Source organism: Liolophura sinensis, chromosome 10 (assembly GCF_032854445.1).
Source record: "Liolophura sinensis isolate JHLJ2023 chromosome 10, CUHK_Ljap_v2, whole genome shotgun sequence".
Classification (NCBI taxonomy): Eukaryota; Metazoa; Mollusca; class Polyplacophora; order Chitonida; family Chitonidae; genus Liolophura; species Liolophura sinensis.
Genome location: NC_088304.1, coordinates 1,902,198 through 1,923,080, shown reverse-complemented (window position 1 = coordinate 1,923,080; position 20,883 = coordinate 1,902,198). Strand labels below are relative to the sequence as shown.

At 38.3% G+C, this 20,883-nt stretch overlaps 1 protein-coding gene across 1 annotated transcript in view; it reads left to right on the top strand.

The window, feature by feature from the left end:
- The window catches only part of LOC135476368 (putative transporter SVOPL), a 45,354-nt gene extending 30,264 nt beyond the window's left edge, over positions 1 to 15,090 (top strand). The window contains 13 exon segments of the mRNA XM_064756367.1: positions 195 to 266; positions 716 to 840; positions 1,209 to 1,272; positions 3,285 to 3,410; positions 4,530 to 4,658; positions 5,248 to 5,392; positions 9,599 to 9,636; positions 9,638 to 9,689; positions 13,055 to 13,248; positions 13,712 to 13,736; positions 13,739 to 13,800; positions 14,187 to 14,300; positions 14,677 to 15,090. Coding sequence (XP_064612437.1) covers positions 195 to 266; positions 716 to 840; positions 1,209 to 1,272; positions 3,285 to 3,410; positions 4,530 to 4,658; positions 5,248 to 5,392; positions 9,599 to 9,636; positions 9,638 to 9,689; positions 13,055 to 13,248; positions 13,712 to 13,736; positions 13,739 to 13,800; positions 14,187 to 14,300; positions 14,677 to 14,691 — 1,161 coding nt within the window. The 3' untranslated portion in view covers positions 14,692 to 15,090.
- The last annotated feature ends 5,793 nt before the right edge of the window (positions 15,091 to 20,883 follow it).

Below are 20,883 nucleotides of genomic sequence, written 5' to 3'. Positions count from 1 at the left end.
AGGAATTCACAGTAATGAATGCCATTTGCTCTAACACAGCCTGTAGGTGGCATGGGTAGGAATTCACGGTAATGAATGCCATTGCTCTAACACAGTGTGTAGGTGGCATGGATAGGAATTCACAGCCTGTAGCGGGCATGGGTAGGAATTCACGGTAATGAATTTCACTTAGCTCTTCCTTTTCGTTCCCACAGGTGGTGTTCATTGGAATGTTTCTAGGCTCTCCATTTTACGGTTCCATGGCAGATAAATATGGACGACGTTCCGTAAGTAGATTTTTCTGATTGGATCATAATTATTCATTCATTATGAATGGACTGTGAAGCTGACATATTTTGGGGTTGAATTTCTAAAAGGCGTCATGTACATAGCTCTGGTGTGCATCATTCATTAGAATGGAAACGCCATTAAACAACCACTAAGAACAACTACTATGTACACAGCTTGCATATGCTTCAGAGTATGCTGTAAATTTGAAGATACCAACCTTCCTTCGCTGTCTCATTTTAGTTGTTTTTGTTTTGTGCTAAAAATATCCTGACTAATATGAGAGCCCATCAGTACCAGTTTTTGCTTTATCTCCCAACCTGTGAAAACCAACAATTTCGTCTGATCCAGTAACCTGTAAAATGTAATAACTGTTACCAGTAATTCATCTGTGCCATTGATTTAGGTGGAGAATGTAAATTTTGACAAAAATCTGTGTTTTTTACAGGTAGTGTTGTTGGTGAGTGGAGGTATTGGATACTTTGGGCTCTTAACCACATTTAGCCCAACATATTATTGGTTGTTAATACTCAGATGCGTTGTCGGATTTAACATAGGTGGAGCCACTCAGGGGTAAGTTGTGTTGAGTTGCCTCCCTTCAAACATCCTTCAGCATATGGACATTTTTGACAGGGTGAAAGCTGTGATGAACATGAGACTTAATCCCTATGGAAACGTGACAAGTAATCAGGAATCAGTATATATATATATTATATTTTTATCTTTTTACATTATATTTTATTATAATTTTTTGTCACATGTACATGATTTAGATGTGCATACATTTTTCATCACATTTTTTTAGTTACCTGTTTGAATATATTGCGATGATCAACCCATAGGCAATTCATTTGGATGCATCCATTTTTCTAACAGATCAGAAATATCTTGTTGGCTTCCCAGTATTGTAATAAGTGATTTTCAATTATTGTGTATTTCAGCTTCACTCTTCTAGTTGAATACTTGCCGTCCAAATACAGAGCAAAACTCTTGACATTTCATTCGGTGAGTACATCTGCTAATGAAAGGCAGCCATTTTGGACTGGTTAAGAAAGACAATTGATACTGGGTTCTGCTATTGTCTCTCCTGTACTGGGTTCTGCTATTGTCTCTCCTGTACTGGGTTCTGCTATTGTCTCTCCTGTACTGGGTTCTGCTATTGTCTCTCCTGTACTGGGTTCTGCTATTGTCTCTCCTGTACTGGGTTCTGCTATTGTCTCTCCTGTACTGGGTTCTGCTATTGTCTCTCCTGTCCTGGGTTCTGCTATTGTCTCTCCTGTCCTGGGTTCTGCTATTGTCTCTCCTGTACTGGGTTCTGCTATTGTCTCTCCTATAAAGGAGAGTATCCATTGATTAATTATCTTTGATTCTGTTTTTGTAATTCTCATTTGCATATTAAAATGATTAAGAAAGAGAGTGTGTCACTGCTTGTGCAAATGAAAATCATTTCTCTCATCTGTTGGTTTAAAGTAGAACATGGTGAATTTTTTTTTTAGCCTAGAATATTTACCATATAATCTTTGATCAGCTGATGTAAACTGAGGATAATACACAGACCGCAGGTGTGACAAATAAAAACAAGTACAAATTAGCAGTAGCAGCAAACAAACAAAAAGTTCTGGTTATGATGCAAAAAAAGCTACAGACAAACCAACTGACAGACCAACCAACTGACAGGCAACCAACTGACAGGCCAACCAACTGACAGACCAACCAACTGACAGACCAACCAACTGACATACAAACCAACTGACAGACCAACCAACTGACAGGCAACCAACTGACAGACAAACCAACTGACAGGCCAACCAACTGACAGGCCAACCAACTGGCATACCAACCAACTGACAGACAAACCAACTGACAGATCAAACAACTGGCAGACCGACCAACTGGCATACCAACCAACTGACAGGCCAACCAGCTGGCAGACCAACCAACTGACAGACCAACCAACTGACAGACCAACCAACTGACAGGCCAACCAGCTGGCAGACAAACCAACTGACAGGCCAACCAACTGGCAGACAAACCAACTGACAGGCCAACCAACTGGCAGACCAACCAACTGACAGACCAACCAACTGGCAGACAAACCAGCTGGCAGACAAACCAGCTGGCAGACAAACCAATAGACTGACCAACAGATAGATTGATAGACCCAAGTTCCCAGTTTTGCATTTGGGAAGTAAATAAATCCACAGCCTTCTGCTTGTTAAAGACCATTCAATAAGTAGGGGCCTCCGTGGCTCAGTTGGTCGGCGCACTAGCGCAGTAAAATGACCCTCTCACCAATGTGTTTGCTGTGAGTTCAAGTCCAGCTCATGCTGGCTTCCTCTCCGGCCGTAAGTGGGAAGGTCTACCAGCAACCTGTGGATGGTCATGGTTTACCTTTTCTCATTTACCCATTGGTTAGCGCGCTAGTGCAGTGTAATGACCCAGGAGTCTCACTAATGTGGTTGCTGTGAGTTCAGGCCCAGTGTGGGAAGGTCTGTCAGCAACCTGTGGATGGTCGTGGGTTTACCTTTTCTCATTTACCCATTGGTTAGCGCGTTGGTGCAGCGTAATGACCCAGGAGTCTCACTAATGCAGTTGCTGTGAGTTCAAGCCCAGTGTGGGAAGGTCTGGCAGCAACCTGTGGATGGTCGTGGGTTTACCCCGGGCTGTGTCCGGTTTCCTCCTACCATAAAGCTGGCTGCCGTCGTATAAGCGAAATATTCTTGTGTGCTGCGTAAAACACCAGTCAAATAAATCAAATCAAATCAATTTCAGTGATTACAGTAAATGACCTAAAATTTCGTCCCGGATTTAAGTTACACACTTTGTCTGATTCAGAGTTCTGTTGATCTTAGAAAGGTGTTTTGAGGTTTGTTTGCAAGCTATGATTCTACACCAAAAGTAGAATTTTATAACATTTATCTGCATGCTAAAAATTCAATTTTTTTTTTTGTGTGTGTGAAATTTTAGGACATTTAACATACGTGTTGAATAAGAAGCCTGCTGTGTTGCTGTTTCAGGTATTCTGGGCGACGGGGGTGTGTTTTGAGGTGATGCTGGCGGCATTAGTCATGCCTACACTGGGGTGGAGATGGCACGTGGCTTTGTCCGCATTGCCACAATGTTTCTGCTTTGTCATTTTCTGGGTGAGTGTCATCTGAGAAACTAACAGGATTTGAAGATTTCGAGATTTTAAAGTTAAATCCGATTTTAAAAAACATTCCTCTGTTTTATGGGTAATATTACTTGTTCTTTTAGCTGTATACTGTAGGTTTCCTAAAGTATAGCCTGTTTCACGTGACACATTTTGCATGATATTGATTGATTTGTTCACCTTATACTTGTTTACTGTAGTCCCAAATTTTTTGTGAAGTTTGATTAATTTCTTATCAGAAAAAGTGCAAGTTTTACACACCAAACTTAAAAGTTGAAAAACAAAAAATAAAAATATTAATATTAATACATAATAATAATAATAATATTAAAATATTAATATTATGTAGCTGTAAAAATAGATACAGTGAGTGTTGTTACAGATAAAGGTCTGTTTTGGGGCGTGGTTTTGTTTATTATGTATTTTGTATTATGGGACACAATGTAACACATCAGTCCCTTCATGTTTCTTTTAACAGCCTAAAGTGATTAAATAAACCTGACTGCCCCAGGGAAGAGTAAAAAGTCCTGTGGGGAAGTGGTGTCCCTCTCTCTGCTTCAGTTGCAAAACCCTTTCTCTACTCTCACAGATATCGAGAATGTATTTTACACAGTGTAGCATTTTGGCCAGTAATGGCCTTCATGCATATCACTCCTCTCTAAGTTACAGCAAATCACTCATAATATCATGGAATTTTATTGTGAAAACACTCGTGAAATTTTCACGTAGACTTTACCATGTTTTTTCTCCAGCTAGTGACCATTTTGTACTACACTTTGTATAGCATTGTGATAAGTCGGTAATCTCAAAATAAGATCACAATTATTAGTGATTTGTGGTTTGTAAGATTTCTTTGCCTGCAAAGTGAGTGCTTCCTGGAGAAAGATTTGATTCCAGTTTGTTGTGTGTCAGCACAGCAAAATAACTCTTGAGCCTCTCACCAATGTGGTTATTGTGAGCTCAAGTCCAGCTCATGCTGGCTTCCACTCCAGTAGTATGTGGCAAGGTCTGTCAGCAACCTGCTGATGGCTGTGGGTTTCCCTTTTCACCATAATACCTGCGGATCGGTATTAAGACAAATCAAATAAATAAATGAAATAATCTGTTGTAGTTTTTGCCCGAATCGGCTCGTTTCCTGGTGGCTGCTGGCAGGAAACAGGACGCCATGAGTATTTTACAAAAAGCCGCTAGGTGGAACAGGTCAAGTTTACCTCCAGGGAAGCTCATTGAGACAAAAACGGTCAGTGAATACTGTATTTCACCCCAAGTTTAGCATTTTTTATGTGACACATTTTGCTTGAGTCTTAATTGATTCATCCATCGCATAAGGCCATGTAAGTTTTTTTCTTAATGTTTTAAAATTTTGTTAATTTAGAATAACTTACATGTTGGCATTTAAAATGCCATAAAAATTTAAGGTCTATTTGTGCTTCTGATATACCAGATTTATAGTTCTTCAATATGGAAAAACGCAGAAATCCAACCAATTTCTTTTTTTTTTATTTTTTTTTCTTCGCCAGCAACCTGCGGATGGTCGTGGGTTTCCCCGTGCTGTGCCCGGTTTCCTCCCACCATAATGCTGGCCGCCGTCGTATAACTGAAATATTCTTGAGTACGGCGTAAAACACCATCAAATAAATAAATAAATAAATTTTTTTTGCAGAAGAAGCACAGTGTAGCTGTTCCTATTGTTATATTTTCAGAAAATATTTTTCTGACTGTATATTTCTAGGGTGTTGTTAGAAGAGTTGACATAAAGCAAAAAGTGACAATTAGTACCTGAAAACAATGTCATTATAACTTACTGAATGAAGTGTCTTGATCTCCAGACAAGTAGAGGTCACGTCAAGGACCTGTTTCATGGGGTGTACAGGAGGACGACCTTGCAGCTATGGCTGTCCTGGTTCGGGGCCGCTTTCTCCTATTATGGGATGGTCCTGGCTCAGTCTGAAATTCTAGAACAACACGGTGGATGTGGCTAAGTACACGTACCTTATCTTGAACTGTCTATACATTCCCAAAGAAAGGAAAGCAACGGTGTAGGGTAAATGACCTAAAATTTCACCTGTGATTAATGTTACCCTTATTCTGAAAGTTCTATTGGTCTTAGAAAGGTGTGTTAAAGATTTGGTTACAAGATAAAGAGAATGTCTTTGGGTGGGGGGGCGGATTTGGGTTGGAATTTGGAATTTATTTGCCAGAAATGCAATTTTTGGAGCGAAGTGTTTGGCCATTTACCTTGGGCACTAGTACATGCAATTCACTGTGGGAGTCTCGTCTGGATTTAGGCATGTAAGACACCACGCTGTACTTGGTTAACATGCGGCACTGACACAGCTTGAGAAAACACCTAATGGACATTCACGGTATCTGGTGAAAAATAAAGCTAGCACATCTAGAGTACATGCACTGACACTGCTTGAAAAACACCTAATGAACATTCACGGTATCTGGTGAAAAATAAAGCTAGCACATCTAGGGTACATACACTGACACTGCTTGAAAAACACCTAATGAACATTGACGGTATCTGGTGAAAAATAAAACTAGCACATCTAGAGTACATACACTGACACTGCTTGAAAAACAACCTAATGGACATTCACGGTATCTGGTGAAAAATAAAGCTAGCACATCTAGAGTACATGCACTGACACTGCTTGAACAGTACCTAATGAACATTCACGGTATCTGGTGAAAAATAAAACCAGCACATCTAGAGTACATGCACTGACACTGCTTGAAAAAACACCTAATGAACATTCACGGTATCTGGTGAAAATAAAACTAGCACATCTAGAGTACATGCACTGACACTGCTTGAAAAACACCTTAATGAACATTCACGGTATCTGGTGAAAAATAAAACTAGCACATCTAGAGTACATGCACTGACACTGCTTGAAAAACACTTAATGAACATTCACGGTATCTGGTGAAAAATAAACTAGCACATCTAGAGTACATGCACTGACACTGCTTGAAAAACACTTAATGAACATTCACGGTATCTGGTGAAAAATAAAGCTAGCACATCTAGAGTAACATACACTGACACTGCTTGAAAACACCTAATGAACATTGACGGTATCTGGTGAAAAATAAAACTAGCACATCTAGGAGTACATACACTGACCACTACTTGAAAAACACCTAATGGACATTCACGGTATCTGGTGAAAAATAAAGCTAGCACATCTAGAGTACATGCACTGACACTGCTTGAACAGTACCTAATGAACATTCACGGTATCTGGTGAAAAAATAAACCAGCACATCTAGAGTACATTGCTACTGACACTGCTTGAAAACACCTAATGAACATCACGGTATCTGGTGAAAGATAAAACTAGCACATCTAGAGTACATGCACTGACACTGCTGAAAAACACTTAATGAACATTCACGGTATCTGGTGAAAAATAAAAACTAGCACATCTAGAGTACATGCACTGACACTGCTTGAAAACACCTAATGAACATTCACGGTATCTGGTGAAAAATAAAGCTAGCACATCTAGAGTACATGCACTGACACTGCTCGAACAATACCTAATGAACATTCACGGTATCTGGTGAAAAATAAAACTAGCACATCTAGAGTACATGCACTGACACTGCTTGAAAAACACCTAATGAACATTCACGGTATCTGGTGAAAAATAAAGCTAGCACATCTAGAGTACATACACTGACACTGCTTGAGAAAAACACCTAATGAACATTCACGGTATCTGGTGAAAAATAAAACTAGCACATCTAGAGTACATGCACTGACACTGCTTGAAAAACACCTAATGAACATTCACGGTATCTGGTGAAAAATAAAGTTAGCACATCTAGAGTACATGCACTGACACTGCTTGAACAACACCTAATGAACATTCACGGTATCTGGTGAAAAATAAAACTAGCACATCTAGAGTACATGCACTGACACTGCTTGAACAACACCTAATGAACATTCACGGTATCTGTGAAAAATAAAGTTAGCACATCTAGAGTACATGCACTGACACTGCTTGAACAACACCTAATGAACATTCACGGTATCTGGTGAAAAATAAAACCAGCACATCTAGAGTACATGCACTGACACTGCTTGAACAACACCTAATGAACATTCACGGTATCTGGTGAAAAATAAAACCTAGCACATCTAGAGTACATGCACTGACACTACTTGAACAGTACCTAATGAACATTCACGGTATCTGGTGAAAAATAAAGTTAGCACATCTAGAGTACATACACTGACACTGCTTGAAAAACACCTAATGAACATTCACGGTATCTGGTGAAAAATAAAGCTAGCACATCTAGAGTACATACACTGACACCGCTTGAAAAACACCTAATGAACATTCACGGTATCTGGTGAAAAATAAAACCAGCACATCTAGAGTACATGCACTGACACTGCTTGAAAAACACCTAATGAACATTCACGGTATCTGGTGAAAGATAAAACTAGCACATCTAGAGTACATGCACTGACACTGCTTGAAAAACACTTAATGAACATTCACGGTATCTGGTGAAAAATAAAACTAGCACATCTAGAGTACATGCACTGACACTGCTTGAAAACACCTAATGAACATTCACGGTATCTGGTGAAAAATAAAGCTAGCACATCTAGAGTACATGCACTGACACTGCTCGAACAATACCTAATGAACATTCACGGTATCTGGTGAAAAATAAAACTAGCACATCTAGAGTACATGCACTGACACTGCTTGAAAAACACCTAATGAACATTCACGGTATCTGGTGAAAAATAAAACTAGCACATCTAGAGTACATGCACTGACACTGGCTTGAAAAACACCTAATGAACATTCACGGTATCTGGTGAAAGATAAAACTAGCACATCTAGAGTACATGCACTGACACTGCTTGAAAAACACCTAATGAACATTCACGGTATCTGGTGAAAAATAAACTAGCACATCTAGAGTACATGCACTGACACTGCTTGAAAAACACCTAATGAACATTCACGGTATCTGGTGAAAAATAAAACTAGCACATCTAGAGTACATGCACTGACACTGCTTGAAAAACACCTAATGAACATTCACGGTATCTGGTGAAAAATAAAGTTAGCACATCTAGAGTACATGCACTGACACTGCTTGAACAACACCTAATGAACATTCACGGTATCTGGTGAAAAATAAAAACTAGCACATCTAGAGTACATGCACTGACACTGCTTGAACAACACCTAATGAACATTCACGGTATCTGGTGAAAAATAAAGTTAGCACATCTAGAGTACATATAAACTGAAATACTTTGAAAACACATATCTGATTAAAACCAGTGGAACTCAATGGTTTTACTTTAATTCAAACCTTTTCACTCATGAAAGAGCAGCTTTCAGTCAGATTTATACTGACTTACAATTTGATTTTGGAGACAAAACTAAACAACTTGCAAACATGTGAAAAGGTTAAATTACAGTAATTATGAAAGAGAAACAGGTTTATCAGTTAACAAATACAGAAGAATATTGCTCCAACTAGAATATGTTCTTTGTCACTCTTAAATGTTACGTTTGTTCCAATATCTTGTTTTCTTTTGCCTGAAATTATATACAAATTTTAACAACGGCTGTATTATACTGTTTTACTCTGTAAAAGGGCTTTTTATGATGGATTTATTTCAGTCAGGTATTGTATTAGGCCTTATACATTCTAGGCCGCTACAACTACACAAGCTGTATGTACAGATTGAAAGCATCGAGTAACTTACATTTATGGACTTTATTATGAAGTAAGGGGTTCAATTTGTCATCCTGTTTCAAGTAATCAGTTTTTGACGGGGTTTCAAAATATTCATAAATGCCTTCAACTTTTCCACTGTAGTAATACATTGCATATGTCGCAGTATGTAAATATCTACCTGGAGCACTTATTCTAGTCCAGCTCATGGTGGTTTCCGCTCCAGTCGTCTGTGAGAAGATCTGTCAGCATTGTGCAGATAGTCCCGTGTTTCCCGCCGGCTCTACACGGTTTCCTCCCACCGTAATACTGGCTGTCGTCGTATAAATTAAATATTCTTGAATACGGCATAAAAACACCAATCAAATAAATAAATAAATATATTGTACTCACACACTTTGTATTTGAAAATTCACAATTTAAAATGTTCTGTATTTTTTCTGATAGGTTCTGGAGAAAAAGAGGTGAAGTCCACATGTAAATGTTGCCCCATTGAACTGGGATGACTATGTCAGCATGATGGTGTCAACGCTGGGGAGTTTCTAGGTGAGAACTCTCTGTAGAATTAGTCATCGCTATCAAACATCACTCGTGATTCTCAATTACCATTGGCTGATCAGGCAGGTTAAAATGTTGACATACTCTTGCCAGAGCAGCAGGCGACGCCCGCAAGGGGTGTATGAGATTTAAACCCTGCGCAGCTGAATTAATGCTCAGGCTCACGTGATTTTCTTTGTCAGGCCGCATTCATCGTGACACTGCATTCATTGTGAGGTCACCCTACTATACCAGCCCTGTCTGCAGTAGCTAGCATGATTCTTACTTAGCTGAGCTGTACATGTACATGCGAGAGTGCCTTTCTATTTGAATAACATAGCAGAGGCAAAATCGTTATCCGCATGTTGAGAAGGGGTATATGAGGATTTAAACCGTGGGTATGAAAATTTTAAAATTTTATAGTGTAACAGCTTATAGTATGTAGGCCTGAATGTTGAGCTTAGCCTAGGCTGACCCTTTGACCTCCAACAACATGAAACAACCCGAGGATCCCTCTCAATTGCGTACTTTATGTATTTTCTTAGATCTCTGGTGGTTTGTGTTTAACATTGTTTTGGGAATTGCAATGGCCAGGTGATTATTGACCTGAAATAGCCATTTTGTTATTTACTTGTCCGATTTCAGATTTTATTCCACCTGACAATTTTTGTGATGCTCAACATGCCCCACTTTCTTGACTCAAATCATGTTTCAAGTCTTCTGGCGTCACTGGAACAAATGTTTGCAACAAGCAAATGTAATAGTGTGTATGACTCGGGAGCCTCTCACCAATGCGGTCGCTGTGAGTTCAAGTCCAGCTCATGCTGGCTTCCTCTCAGGCCATATGTGGGAAGGTCTGCCAGCAACCTGCGGATGGTCATGGGTTTCCCGGGCTCTACTCGGTTTCCTCCTACCATAATGATGGCCACCGTCGTATCAGTGAAATATTCTTGAGTATGACGTAAAACGTCAGTCAAATAAATACAAAAAATAATAGTGTGTATTTTGGTTCTTTCAGTGAAGTGTAGTAATTTTTTATGAGGTTTTTTGGTTTGTAAAATTTGCGTAGATGGCTTTAAAACTATTAATGTTTCTCATTGTTCCTGATCTGAAAGTGGTGTTACTGTTTGAAAGGTGATTTCAGGTGAACTTACAATGTAAAATGATACTTAAGTATCACCTCTGAAAGCACGTTAAGTATTTTTATTCATACATGTGGTTTTGAGCTAAATGGGTGAAATCTGATTTTTGGCGATGCCTAAGGCTCAAAGTACTACAGGACAATGATACTATCATGTTTGAAGACTAGACACATACTGATTACGTTTTTGCAGAAAGATTTTCCTTTTTCATTTTTTATTATCTTCTGAATGCCTATCTCACCTGTGTTGAGTTTGCTCTGTTTTCACCTTCTGTACTCTTAGTCACGTGACCAAAGAGTGTGTTGATGAATGGCTCAGAGCAGCTACAGCATGACACCACTGCAAAGCTATGAATAACTATATTTCTTCAATCTTTGCCCATGTAAGGTGTTTATTCAAGCAAATTATGAGAGCAGTATTCTACTCTACTCTGAGAGCAGTATTCTACACTATTCTAACTTAGAGCAGTATTCTACTGTATTCTAACTGAGAGCATTATTCTACACTATTCTAACTGAGAGCATTATTCTACACTATTCTAACTGAGAGCAGTATTCTACACTATTCTAACTGAGAGCAGTATTCTACACTATTCTAACTGAGAGCATTATTGTACACTATTCTACACTGAGAGCATTATTCTACACTATTCTAACTGAGAGCAGTATTCTACACTATTCTAACTGAGGGCAGTATTCTACACTATTCTAACTGAGAGCATTATTCTACACTATTCTAACTGAGGGCAGTATTCTACACTATTCTACACTGAGGGCATTATTCTACACTATTCTAACTGAGGGCAGTATTCTACACTATTCTAACTGAGGGCAGTATTCTACACTATTCTAACTGAGGGCAGTATTCTACACTATTCTAACTGAGAGCAGTAATCTACACTATTCTGAGAGCATTATTCTACACTATTCTAACTGAGAGCATTATTCTACACTATTCTAACTGAGGGCATTATTGTACACTATTCTGAGAGCATTATTCTACACTATTCTAACTGAGGGCAGTATTCTACACTATTCTAACTGAGAGCATTATTCTACACTATTCTAACTGAGAGCATTATTCTACACTATCCTAACTGAGAGCATTATTCTACTCTATTCTAACTGAGAGCATTATTCTACACTATTCTGAGAGCATTATTCTACACTATTCTAACAGAGAGCATTATTCTACTCTATTCTAACTGAGAGCATTATTCTACACTATTCTGAGAGCATTATTCTACACTATTCTAACTGAGGGCAGTATTCTACACTATTCTAACTGAGAGCATTATTCTACACTATTCTCACTGAGAGCATTATTCTACACTATTCTAACTGAGAGCAGTATTCTACACTATTCTAACTGAGAGCAGTATTCTACACTATTCTAACTGAGAGCAGTATTCTACTCTATTCTAACTGAGAGCAGTATTCTACACTATTCTACACTGAGAGCATTATTGTACACTATTCTAACTGAGAGCATTATTCTACACTATTCTAACTGAGAGCAGTATTCTACACTATTCTAACTGAGAGCATTATTCTACACTATTCTAACTGAGAGCAGTGTTCTACACTATTCTACACTGAGAGCATTATTCTACACTATTCTAACTGAGGGCAGTATTCTACACTATTCTAGCTGAGAGCAGTATTCTACACTATTCTAACTGAGAGCAGTATTCTACACTATTCTAACTGAGAGCAGTATTCTACACTATTCTAACTGAGAGCAGTATTCTACTCTATTCTAACTGAGAGCATTATTGTACACTATTCTAACTGAGAGCATTATTCTACACTATTCTAACTGAGAGCAGTATTCTACACTGTTCTAACTGAGAGCAGTATTCTGTGTAGATTGATGAAAGTAATTCTTTTGTGAAGGCCTGAATTTTGCCAGTCCAACTAATGTAAATTTGTCTCCCAAATCAAATTAAAAACATGCAAAAATAGCACAGAAAGATGCTCTTTGATATGGGAAAGGGTTGAGGAATTAGGGTACATTTATTTGCGACTAAAAATGCAAATGGAATAAAAGTTTAGGTCATTTTCAGTAACATGGTGTATTTATAGACTACTTCCAACATAAAGTGAGTATAAAGTGAGGCATTTTGACAGTTGCACTTGACAGTTGTCGTGTGTGGAACTGTGAAAAAAAGATTTAATTGACATCTTCATAACACCTGACCAATTGTTGTTGTTCCTCCTTACAGCATTACCACTCAATATGATGCTGATTGACCGTGTCGGCCGGCGGTGGACTGGATTCCTCAATATGCTGGGCTCTGGCATATTCTTTATACTCATGCAAATATGTTCAAAAACATGGGTCGTTACCATGGTGATGTTTGCTGCCAGGATGTTTTCTACCGGTTTCTTTAACGCTGTTTATATATACACTTCTGAGGTAAGATAATGTTTTCTGTACAGTAACATTTGGATAACTACAAGTATTTTAACATTTCAAGTAAAAGTAAGTTGATTGATTTATCCTGCAGGCATGTGATTTGTCGACAAATTCGCAAAATTCTGATTATTTTTTATAAATCCCTAATGCTATTTGCAACAATAATAAAAATGTTGAAAGAAGAAACATTTTTTCATGTTATTATGTAACATAATCGGTCAAGAGACGCTTTACAACCTCAATATTGTACGTGCGTCAGCTTGTCATATTTGTGGTGATTTTTAGCAGTGACATATCCGATAATTGCGATTTGAAACTTGATGAAAACTGAACCCCCCGTGGAAGCCTAAACATAATTGTAAATGCGATAAATAAAGATGATATTATTTATAGGTTCTGTCACCTATTTATAGGTTCAAGTTAATTGAAGCTGTACATTCATCTCTATTTGTCTTCTGTGTAGGTCTACCCGACCAATGTGAGGTCACTAGACTGGGGGCCTCCAGTGCAATGGCCAGGATAGGCTCTATGTCAACACCTTTTATAGCACAGGTGAGGGATTGTCTAGGTTGTACATATATACCAAGTAAGTGTCACCATTTCTGTGATCTTTGTCTGGTCTCATTCCTAACCATACTGAAAAGAAACCTCATCAATCCCCAACCACCACCTCATCACTCCCCCCCACCCCACCCCACCCCCCCCCCCACCTCATCAATCCCCCCACCATCTCATCACAAACCTCACGACCCCAGCCACCCCACCACCACCACCTCATCAATCCTCCCCCCCCCCTTGCCACCCCTCCACCACCACCACCACCGTCTCATCGATTCTCCCACCACCTCATCAATCCCCTGCTACCTCATCATCATTCCTTCCCCACCCCCACATCACCATCTCATCAATTCCTCAGTATCAGTATCTCTTTGTTTCAGGTGCTGTTAGCCAGTTCCGTGAAAGCGGCCGTTTGGGTGTATGGAGTTATTTGTGTCCTCTGTGGTCTCTCATTCCTAAGCATGCCTATAGAAACAAAGGGCAGGGCATTGCTGGTGAGCAAGCTTACTATATATTTATAACTCTCCTTTCCTTGAAATGTTAAATTTTGAGGTGATTTAATGTTTACTAAATACTGGCAAAATATTCATCAGTTGTGCGACGTTTATATTATGAACAACATAGTGTTCTTTTTTCATCCCAAACTTGCATGCTTTGGCAGAATTCCAGATATTTTGGATTATGGTATACATTTTTACTTGTCAGATAATCACAGATTGATAAAGCTAAGTGTTAAAATGGCTAAAGTACATATTTTCAGCACTTAGTTGAATCAGATCGTAATTGATGTCTAAAATACCCAAACATAACCAAAAAGGAGGTTTTTTTTGTTTTAATCATTTTCATTTTTATTTTTTTTTCTCATTGCAGCAAGCAGGCAGGTGATGAAGCATCTGGGCTTAGAGAAAAGTGTATTAACTTCCTGGTGCTAGTTTGTGAAGTTTTCTTGATATTCCTTATTTAATATGGGTTGTGCGTGGCTAATATGAAGTCAGCCTGAGAACGTAACAAACTCTGGTCAGTTGTAGAGGATTATCTCAAGACTTTGGGGCATGTTTTATTTTATTGTTAAAGGGTGTGGTTGCACCCACCCAAATATTCTCAATTGTTGTGTATAGTTTGATACAAGTTGTTGTTGAAGTTACATGGTTGAGTGTTTAGCCTGGTATGTCAGCCCTCTGTTTATGTAAGAGAAATGATCTCAGTCAGGTACTGATCAATGTTCCAGGTGTTATATATTTTACTCAGGCAAAATGACCATATCAGTGGAAAGAAAAAAAGAGATTATACACATAGATTTATGCATTTTGTATATATGTTTATCTGTGTATATATATATATGTAATATATATATATATATATATACATATATGTATGTGTATATATACATAAGCAATATGAGTTTGAAGCTGTATTGTGCATCCAGCAAATAAAGTTTAAAACTTGAAAAAGCTCATTGAAACCTTAATGCTTCATATGGAGAGAAGAGTTTGTGACCTGGAGAGGGAAGAGCTTGTGACTTTCAGAGGGAAGAGCTTGTGACCTCCTGAGGAAAGAGCTTGTGATCTTTATATAGGAGGGAAGAGCTTGTGACCTTTGGAGAGAAAAGCTTGTGACCTCTGGTGGGAGAGCTTATGACCTTCGGAGGGAAGAGTTTCAGATCTTTATAGGAGGGAAGAGCTTGTGGCCTTTGGAGAGACAAGCTTGTGACTTCTGGAGGTAAGAGCCTGTGACTTTCAGAGGGAAGAGCTTGTGACTTTCAGAGGGAAGAGCTTCTGACCTCCATAGAGAAGAGCATCTGACCTCCATAGAGAAGAGCGTCTGACCTCCATAGAAAAGAGCTTCTGACCTCCAGAGGGAAGAGCTTGTGATCACCAGAGGGAAGAGCTTATTACATCTTGAGGGAAGAGCTTGAGTTGTTACGAGGGAAGAGCTTGTGATTTCTGGAGGGAAGAGCTTGTGATGTGAGCTTTTTATTATTTTATTTGCACTTCTGTTCAAGTGCTTACAACCTAAAAGTTAAAAAGGCTGTAGAATTTTGAGCCTGAAGGGAAGAGCTTATGACCACATCTTTTTATTATGCTATTACCTGAAAAGTAGGAGCATTTTGTATCTGTGTAGACCGAGAAAATAATGATTTAAGATGAAAAGTTTTGAATCAGTGACGTTTGGGGCCAGCTGTGCTTCTACTGGTACATGTATCATGTTACATGTATATGACTTAAAAGGTAAAGAAAACACTAATGTGAAGTAATCGAATCTTTGAAGCCATTTTACTAGAGTGGAAACATTCTGAAAAAAACAAATCAGATACTTTTCTGGTACAGTGTTTAATGACCTTTCATCTGACACATACTTCACTTGAACATTTTCTTTACCTTTAATTTGTATAAGCTCAAATGGTTACATTATAGTGTTTCCTAAACCTTTATTCTGTATGTTCTCAAATGGTTATGTTGTAGTGTTTCCTTTACCTTTAATCTGTATAGTCTCAAATGGTTACATTGTAGTGTTTCCTAAACCTTTATTCTGTATGTTCTCAAATGGTTATGTTGTAATGTTTCCTTTACCTTTAATCTGTATAGTCTCAAATGGTTACATTGTAGTGTTTCCTAAACCTTTATTCTGTATGTTCTCAAATGGTTACATTGTAGTGTTTTCTGTACCTTTATTCTGTATACTCTCAAATGGTTACGTCCTAGTGTTTTCTAAACCTTTATTCTGTATACTCTCAAATGGTTACATTCTAGTGTTTTCTAAACCTTTATTCTGTATATTCTCAAATGGTTACATTGTAGTGTTTCCCTTACCTTTAATCTGTATATTCTCAAATGCTTACGTTTTACTGTTTTCTTTACCTTTAATCTGAATACTCTCAAATGATCTTTTAACCATACTTGTAGATATTTTATTTTATGGGATAGCACGAAATTACAAGTGCACTCAAGTTATATTGAAAGTTTCTGAGAGATACTTAGTTATCAGGTTTGGGTGACTTTATTTTCTTAATACAAATAATTATCTTGTGAAATCAAAGAGATCTCATTTTTTTGCCTAACCGAGATTCTGAAACTCATCATTATTTTACTGTGCATCATTGAGAATGTCAGATTTCTCAGTTGTTGCATGTACATATGGTGGGTTGGGTAAAGGAATGCCATTTTATATGTCTATGTATATACTGCTATAATCATATTTTACATTCTTCCTTTTGTTGTACATGAAAATAGCATTATTTAATTCATGTAGATGAAACCAGATTTTTTAAGATATGATAGGCTGGTGGCCTTTTGACCATAACTGACCGATCAGTGATGAAAAAACCTTGTCAGAGATGGGATACTTAGGTAATAGTATTCTTTTGAAAGTGAGATTGTACAGTTTGCATTACTCTGACAAATACAGAGCAACAAAAGCATTGGTGTGATTTTAGATGAACTGTTTATAGCTAGGGTATATTTTATATTTTAATGCTGTCTTAATGCATTAAAACAAGCTTGTTTGTGGTGTGTGGCATTGGCACATAACATTGTGGGAGTTTTGTACTTTTACCATTCCTTTGTGGTTTGTTTTCTCATATCATGAGGCTAAAATTGGACGTGTAATGTGAATTTATTTCCTAAAATATAAAAAAAAAAACCAGATGTACATTTAGACAAATATATACGACTATTTCGATGAAGGTGTGATCTCTGATATACACTTACTGGTTTATACTCTCACTCCTCACTTAACAGATTTAGGCTCGTATGGCATTGTTGATATTCATGTTTTCAAAGACATTGTATACATTGTTAATTTTCATTTATTACAGCATAATGTTGGTATGTACAGCATATTTAGGCCTGAAAATAAACTCTGTTTATAAACTTTTTTTGGTAAACTTGTATCATTCCTTTTCTTTTAATATGTTGAAATTATTTCTCAGTTTTTCAAAATAACTACTTGAACTCTCCATCATCAATGCATAATGTAATGTCAGTAATTCCAAATAGATTTGTTATGTAATGTGTAACAATTGACCAAAACAATCTTTACAACTAAGTTTTAATTTCATATACAAAAAAAGTTATTTTCTAATATATATGAATTCTGAGGATCTCTCTACTTACGCATTACCTCAGAACAAACTGTCATCCTGTGATGTTGTTATTTTCTGTGACTCTTGCAGGTTTCTGTTAAATTAGCCATATATGTGTGCCTGTCAGGACTGTGTGCATGTATTTAGTTAGCAAGTATGCTGTTTTCTTGTTTAACGCTCCACACAGCTCCACTTTGTGCAGATGTTGATTTACCAAGGTACATGTGTTATTTGCCGTTTTCTTGTTCAACGCTCCACATAGCTCCAATTCGTGCATGTATTCACTTACCGAGGTACATATATTCTTTGCTGTTTTCTTGTTCAACGCTCCACATAGCTCCAATTTGTGCATGTATTCACTTACTAAGGTTCATATATTATAGTACAGGCTGTTTCCTTGTTCAACGCTCCGCACACATTGTGACTCTACTGTGGGCAGTAATGTATTCAGGAAGCAAAGTATGGGCACTTACTGTTTTATTATTAACAATTTAGCCGGTGCTGTTTTCGTTACTGTTTAAATGTTTGGTATTTCATATAATCGAAAAGCCTGCTCAACAAATATTATGAGAGATATTTATTTATGTATACGGCTTTTGAGTTTTTTCTTTGTTTTTTTTTTTCTGTTTTCTTTCCAGGCATGACTCAGTCCATGCATAAATGTAAAAAAACCCTTGATGAATGATTCTGCAAACTAATTAATATTTGTCATTGTTTTTTGCATTCTGAAATTGTTTACTATGTATTGACACAGCCATATTAACTTATCTAAAATAATTATGATTTTTATCCTTGTTTTGTACGAAAAGATGTAATTTTTTTCATGTCTGAATCACAAATGGTTTATGGGAACACATTATGATTAACAGATGTAGAAAGAAGTCCGTAGTCACATGTGGCATTCCTACGTCCGAAGTCATACATATTCACTGCTGTTTGTCCAATCAAATTCTTGCTTTTTTTTGTTTCTATTTTGAGAATAATCAGTTCATCACTGAATCCAGATAGAAGTACCAATCAAAACCATCATTTTAAAAAGGGACTTGTAATGAAGTGAAATGAACAGATTGGTGATAAGAAGGCTTGGAAGCAGGTATAGCACTAAGCGACAGCTCAGTGTAGGGAGCATCTACAAGATTTGATTTCCCAGAGATTAACAGTGCACCAACTAAATACTCATTTTAAGATTTTTTTTTGTAGATATAAATGTAGATATAAAATGATGTTTCATTATCAATGAATAATCAATAATTGTAATGACCGAGGAGGGTCCCATCAATGGTACCCACTGGGATTTCAAGGCCAGGTCATGATTGCTCTCCGGCCATACCTGGGAAGGTCTACCAGCAACCTGTGGGTGGTTGTGGCCTCCCACCCACCACCTTCCCCCGATCATATAAGTGAAATATTCTTGTGTACAGCGCATAATGCCAATGAAATAAATAAAATAATATGATGTCTGGATTGTTATCTATTTCTTTCATGGGTGTTTTACCCTGTACTGTGTAATTTGCTACTGGCTATTTATGCATGTACATGAACAGTTAGAATGAAACCCTAACAGCGGTAAATCGACAAGGCACATTTCAACGGTTAAGTGTGACAAATTGCCAGCACTCACACTGTTGTCGTTGCTTTTGGTTTTAATCTCTATGCTGTAGTCTTTCACGTTAAGTTTGAAATGTTGGTGTTCTATCATAACAGTTAAGGCTCAGGCCCGTGGATCATAAAGCAATTTTAGATTTAAGTCAAAATTTTTAAATTGTTATTTCTAATGTAACAAGGTCAAAATATTGTTTGACAAAGTAAATTTTGGCTGTTACTACGTAACAAATTTCAGCTAAAATAATGGAAAGAAATGTACCAGTTTTAATGATTTGACATGCATGTAGGTCTAAGGTCGCTTTGTGGTCTCGGGGCCTGGGAACAGGCTAACGAGTTAGGTGGCAAGTCAATACCAGCGTCCAATACCGGAGAGATTTTGGCATATCACTATGCTTCTGGAATATAAGATTACCATTTTGTAGAAGGGATGTCATGTGAGGAATTCTTACATTGCTGACAGTGAATAAATATGTTTAACTTTATTTGTCTTTGATAATCTTTTGAAACAAGCAGAAAGTGTAAAAACATAGTAATGTAGAAATTTTCATCAGTGTTTTGAGTTGTACTTAAATTGTTTTGTAGGGGCCTCCGTGGCCAAGGGGGTTAGCACGCCAGCACGGTGCAGTGACCCAGGAGCCTCTGTGCCTGAGGGGTTTAGCACCCTCAGCATGGTGCAGTGACACAGGAGCCTCTGTGCCTGAGGGGTTTAGCACCCCCAGCACCATGCAATGACCCAGGGGCCTCTGTGCCTGAGGGGGTTAGCACCCCCAGCACGGTGCAGTGACCCAGAAGCCTCTGTGCCTGAGGGGTTTAGCACCCTCAGCATGGTGCAGTGACACAGGAGCCTCTGTGCCTGAGGGGTTTAGCACCCCCAGCACCATGCAATGACCCAGGAGTCTCTGTGCCTGAGGGGGTTAGCACCCCCAGCACCATGCAATGACCCAGGGGCCTCCATGGCCAAGGGAGTTAGCATGCCAGCATAGTGCAATGACCCAGGGGACCCAAGGAGTTAGCACTTGTGTGGTGCACTGGCCCAGGGGCCTCCGTGGCTGAGGTGGTGAGCACACCAGCACAGTGCAATGACCCATGGGTCTCAGTGTCCGAGGGGGTTAGCATGCCAGCACAGTGCATTGACCCAGGGGTCTCTGTGTCCGAGGTGGTTAGCACACCAGGACAATGTATCCATGCTGACAACAAACAGGACAATGTATCCATGTTGACAAAACTCAGGACAATGTATCCATGTTGACAACAAACAGGACAATGTATCCATGCTGACAACAAATAGGACAATGTATCCATGTTGATAATAAATACATGTAGGACAATTTGTTGTACCAGCAATGCACCCCTTGTTACATTAATGGTTAGGTCCAGTGACCTCATTATAA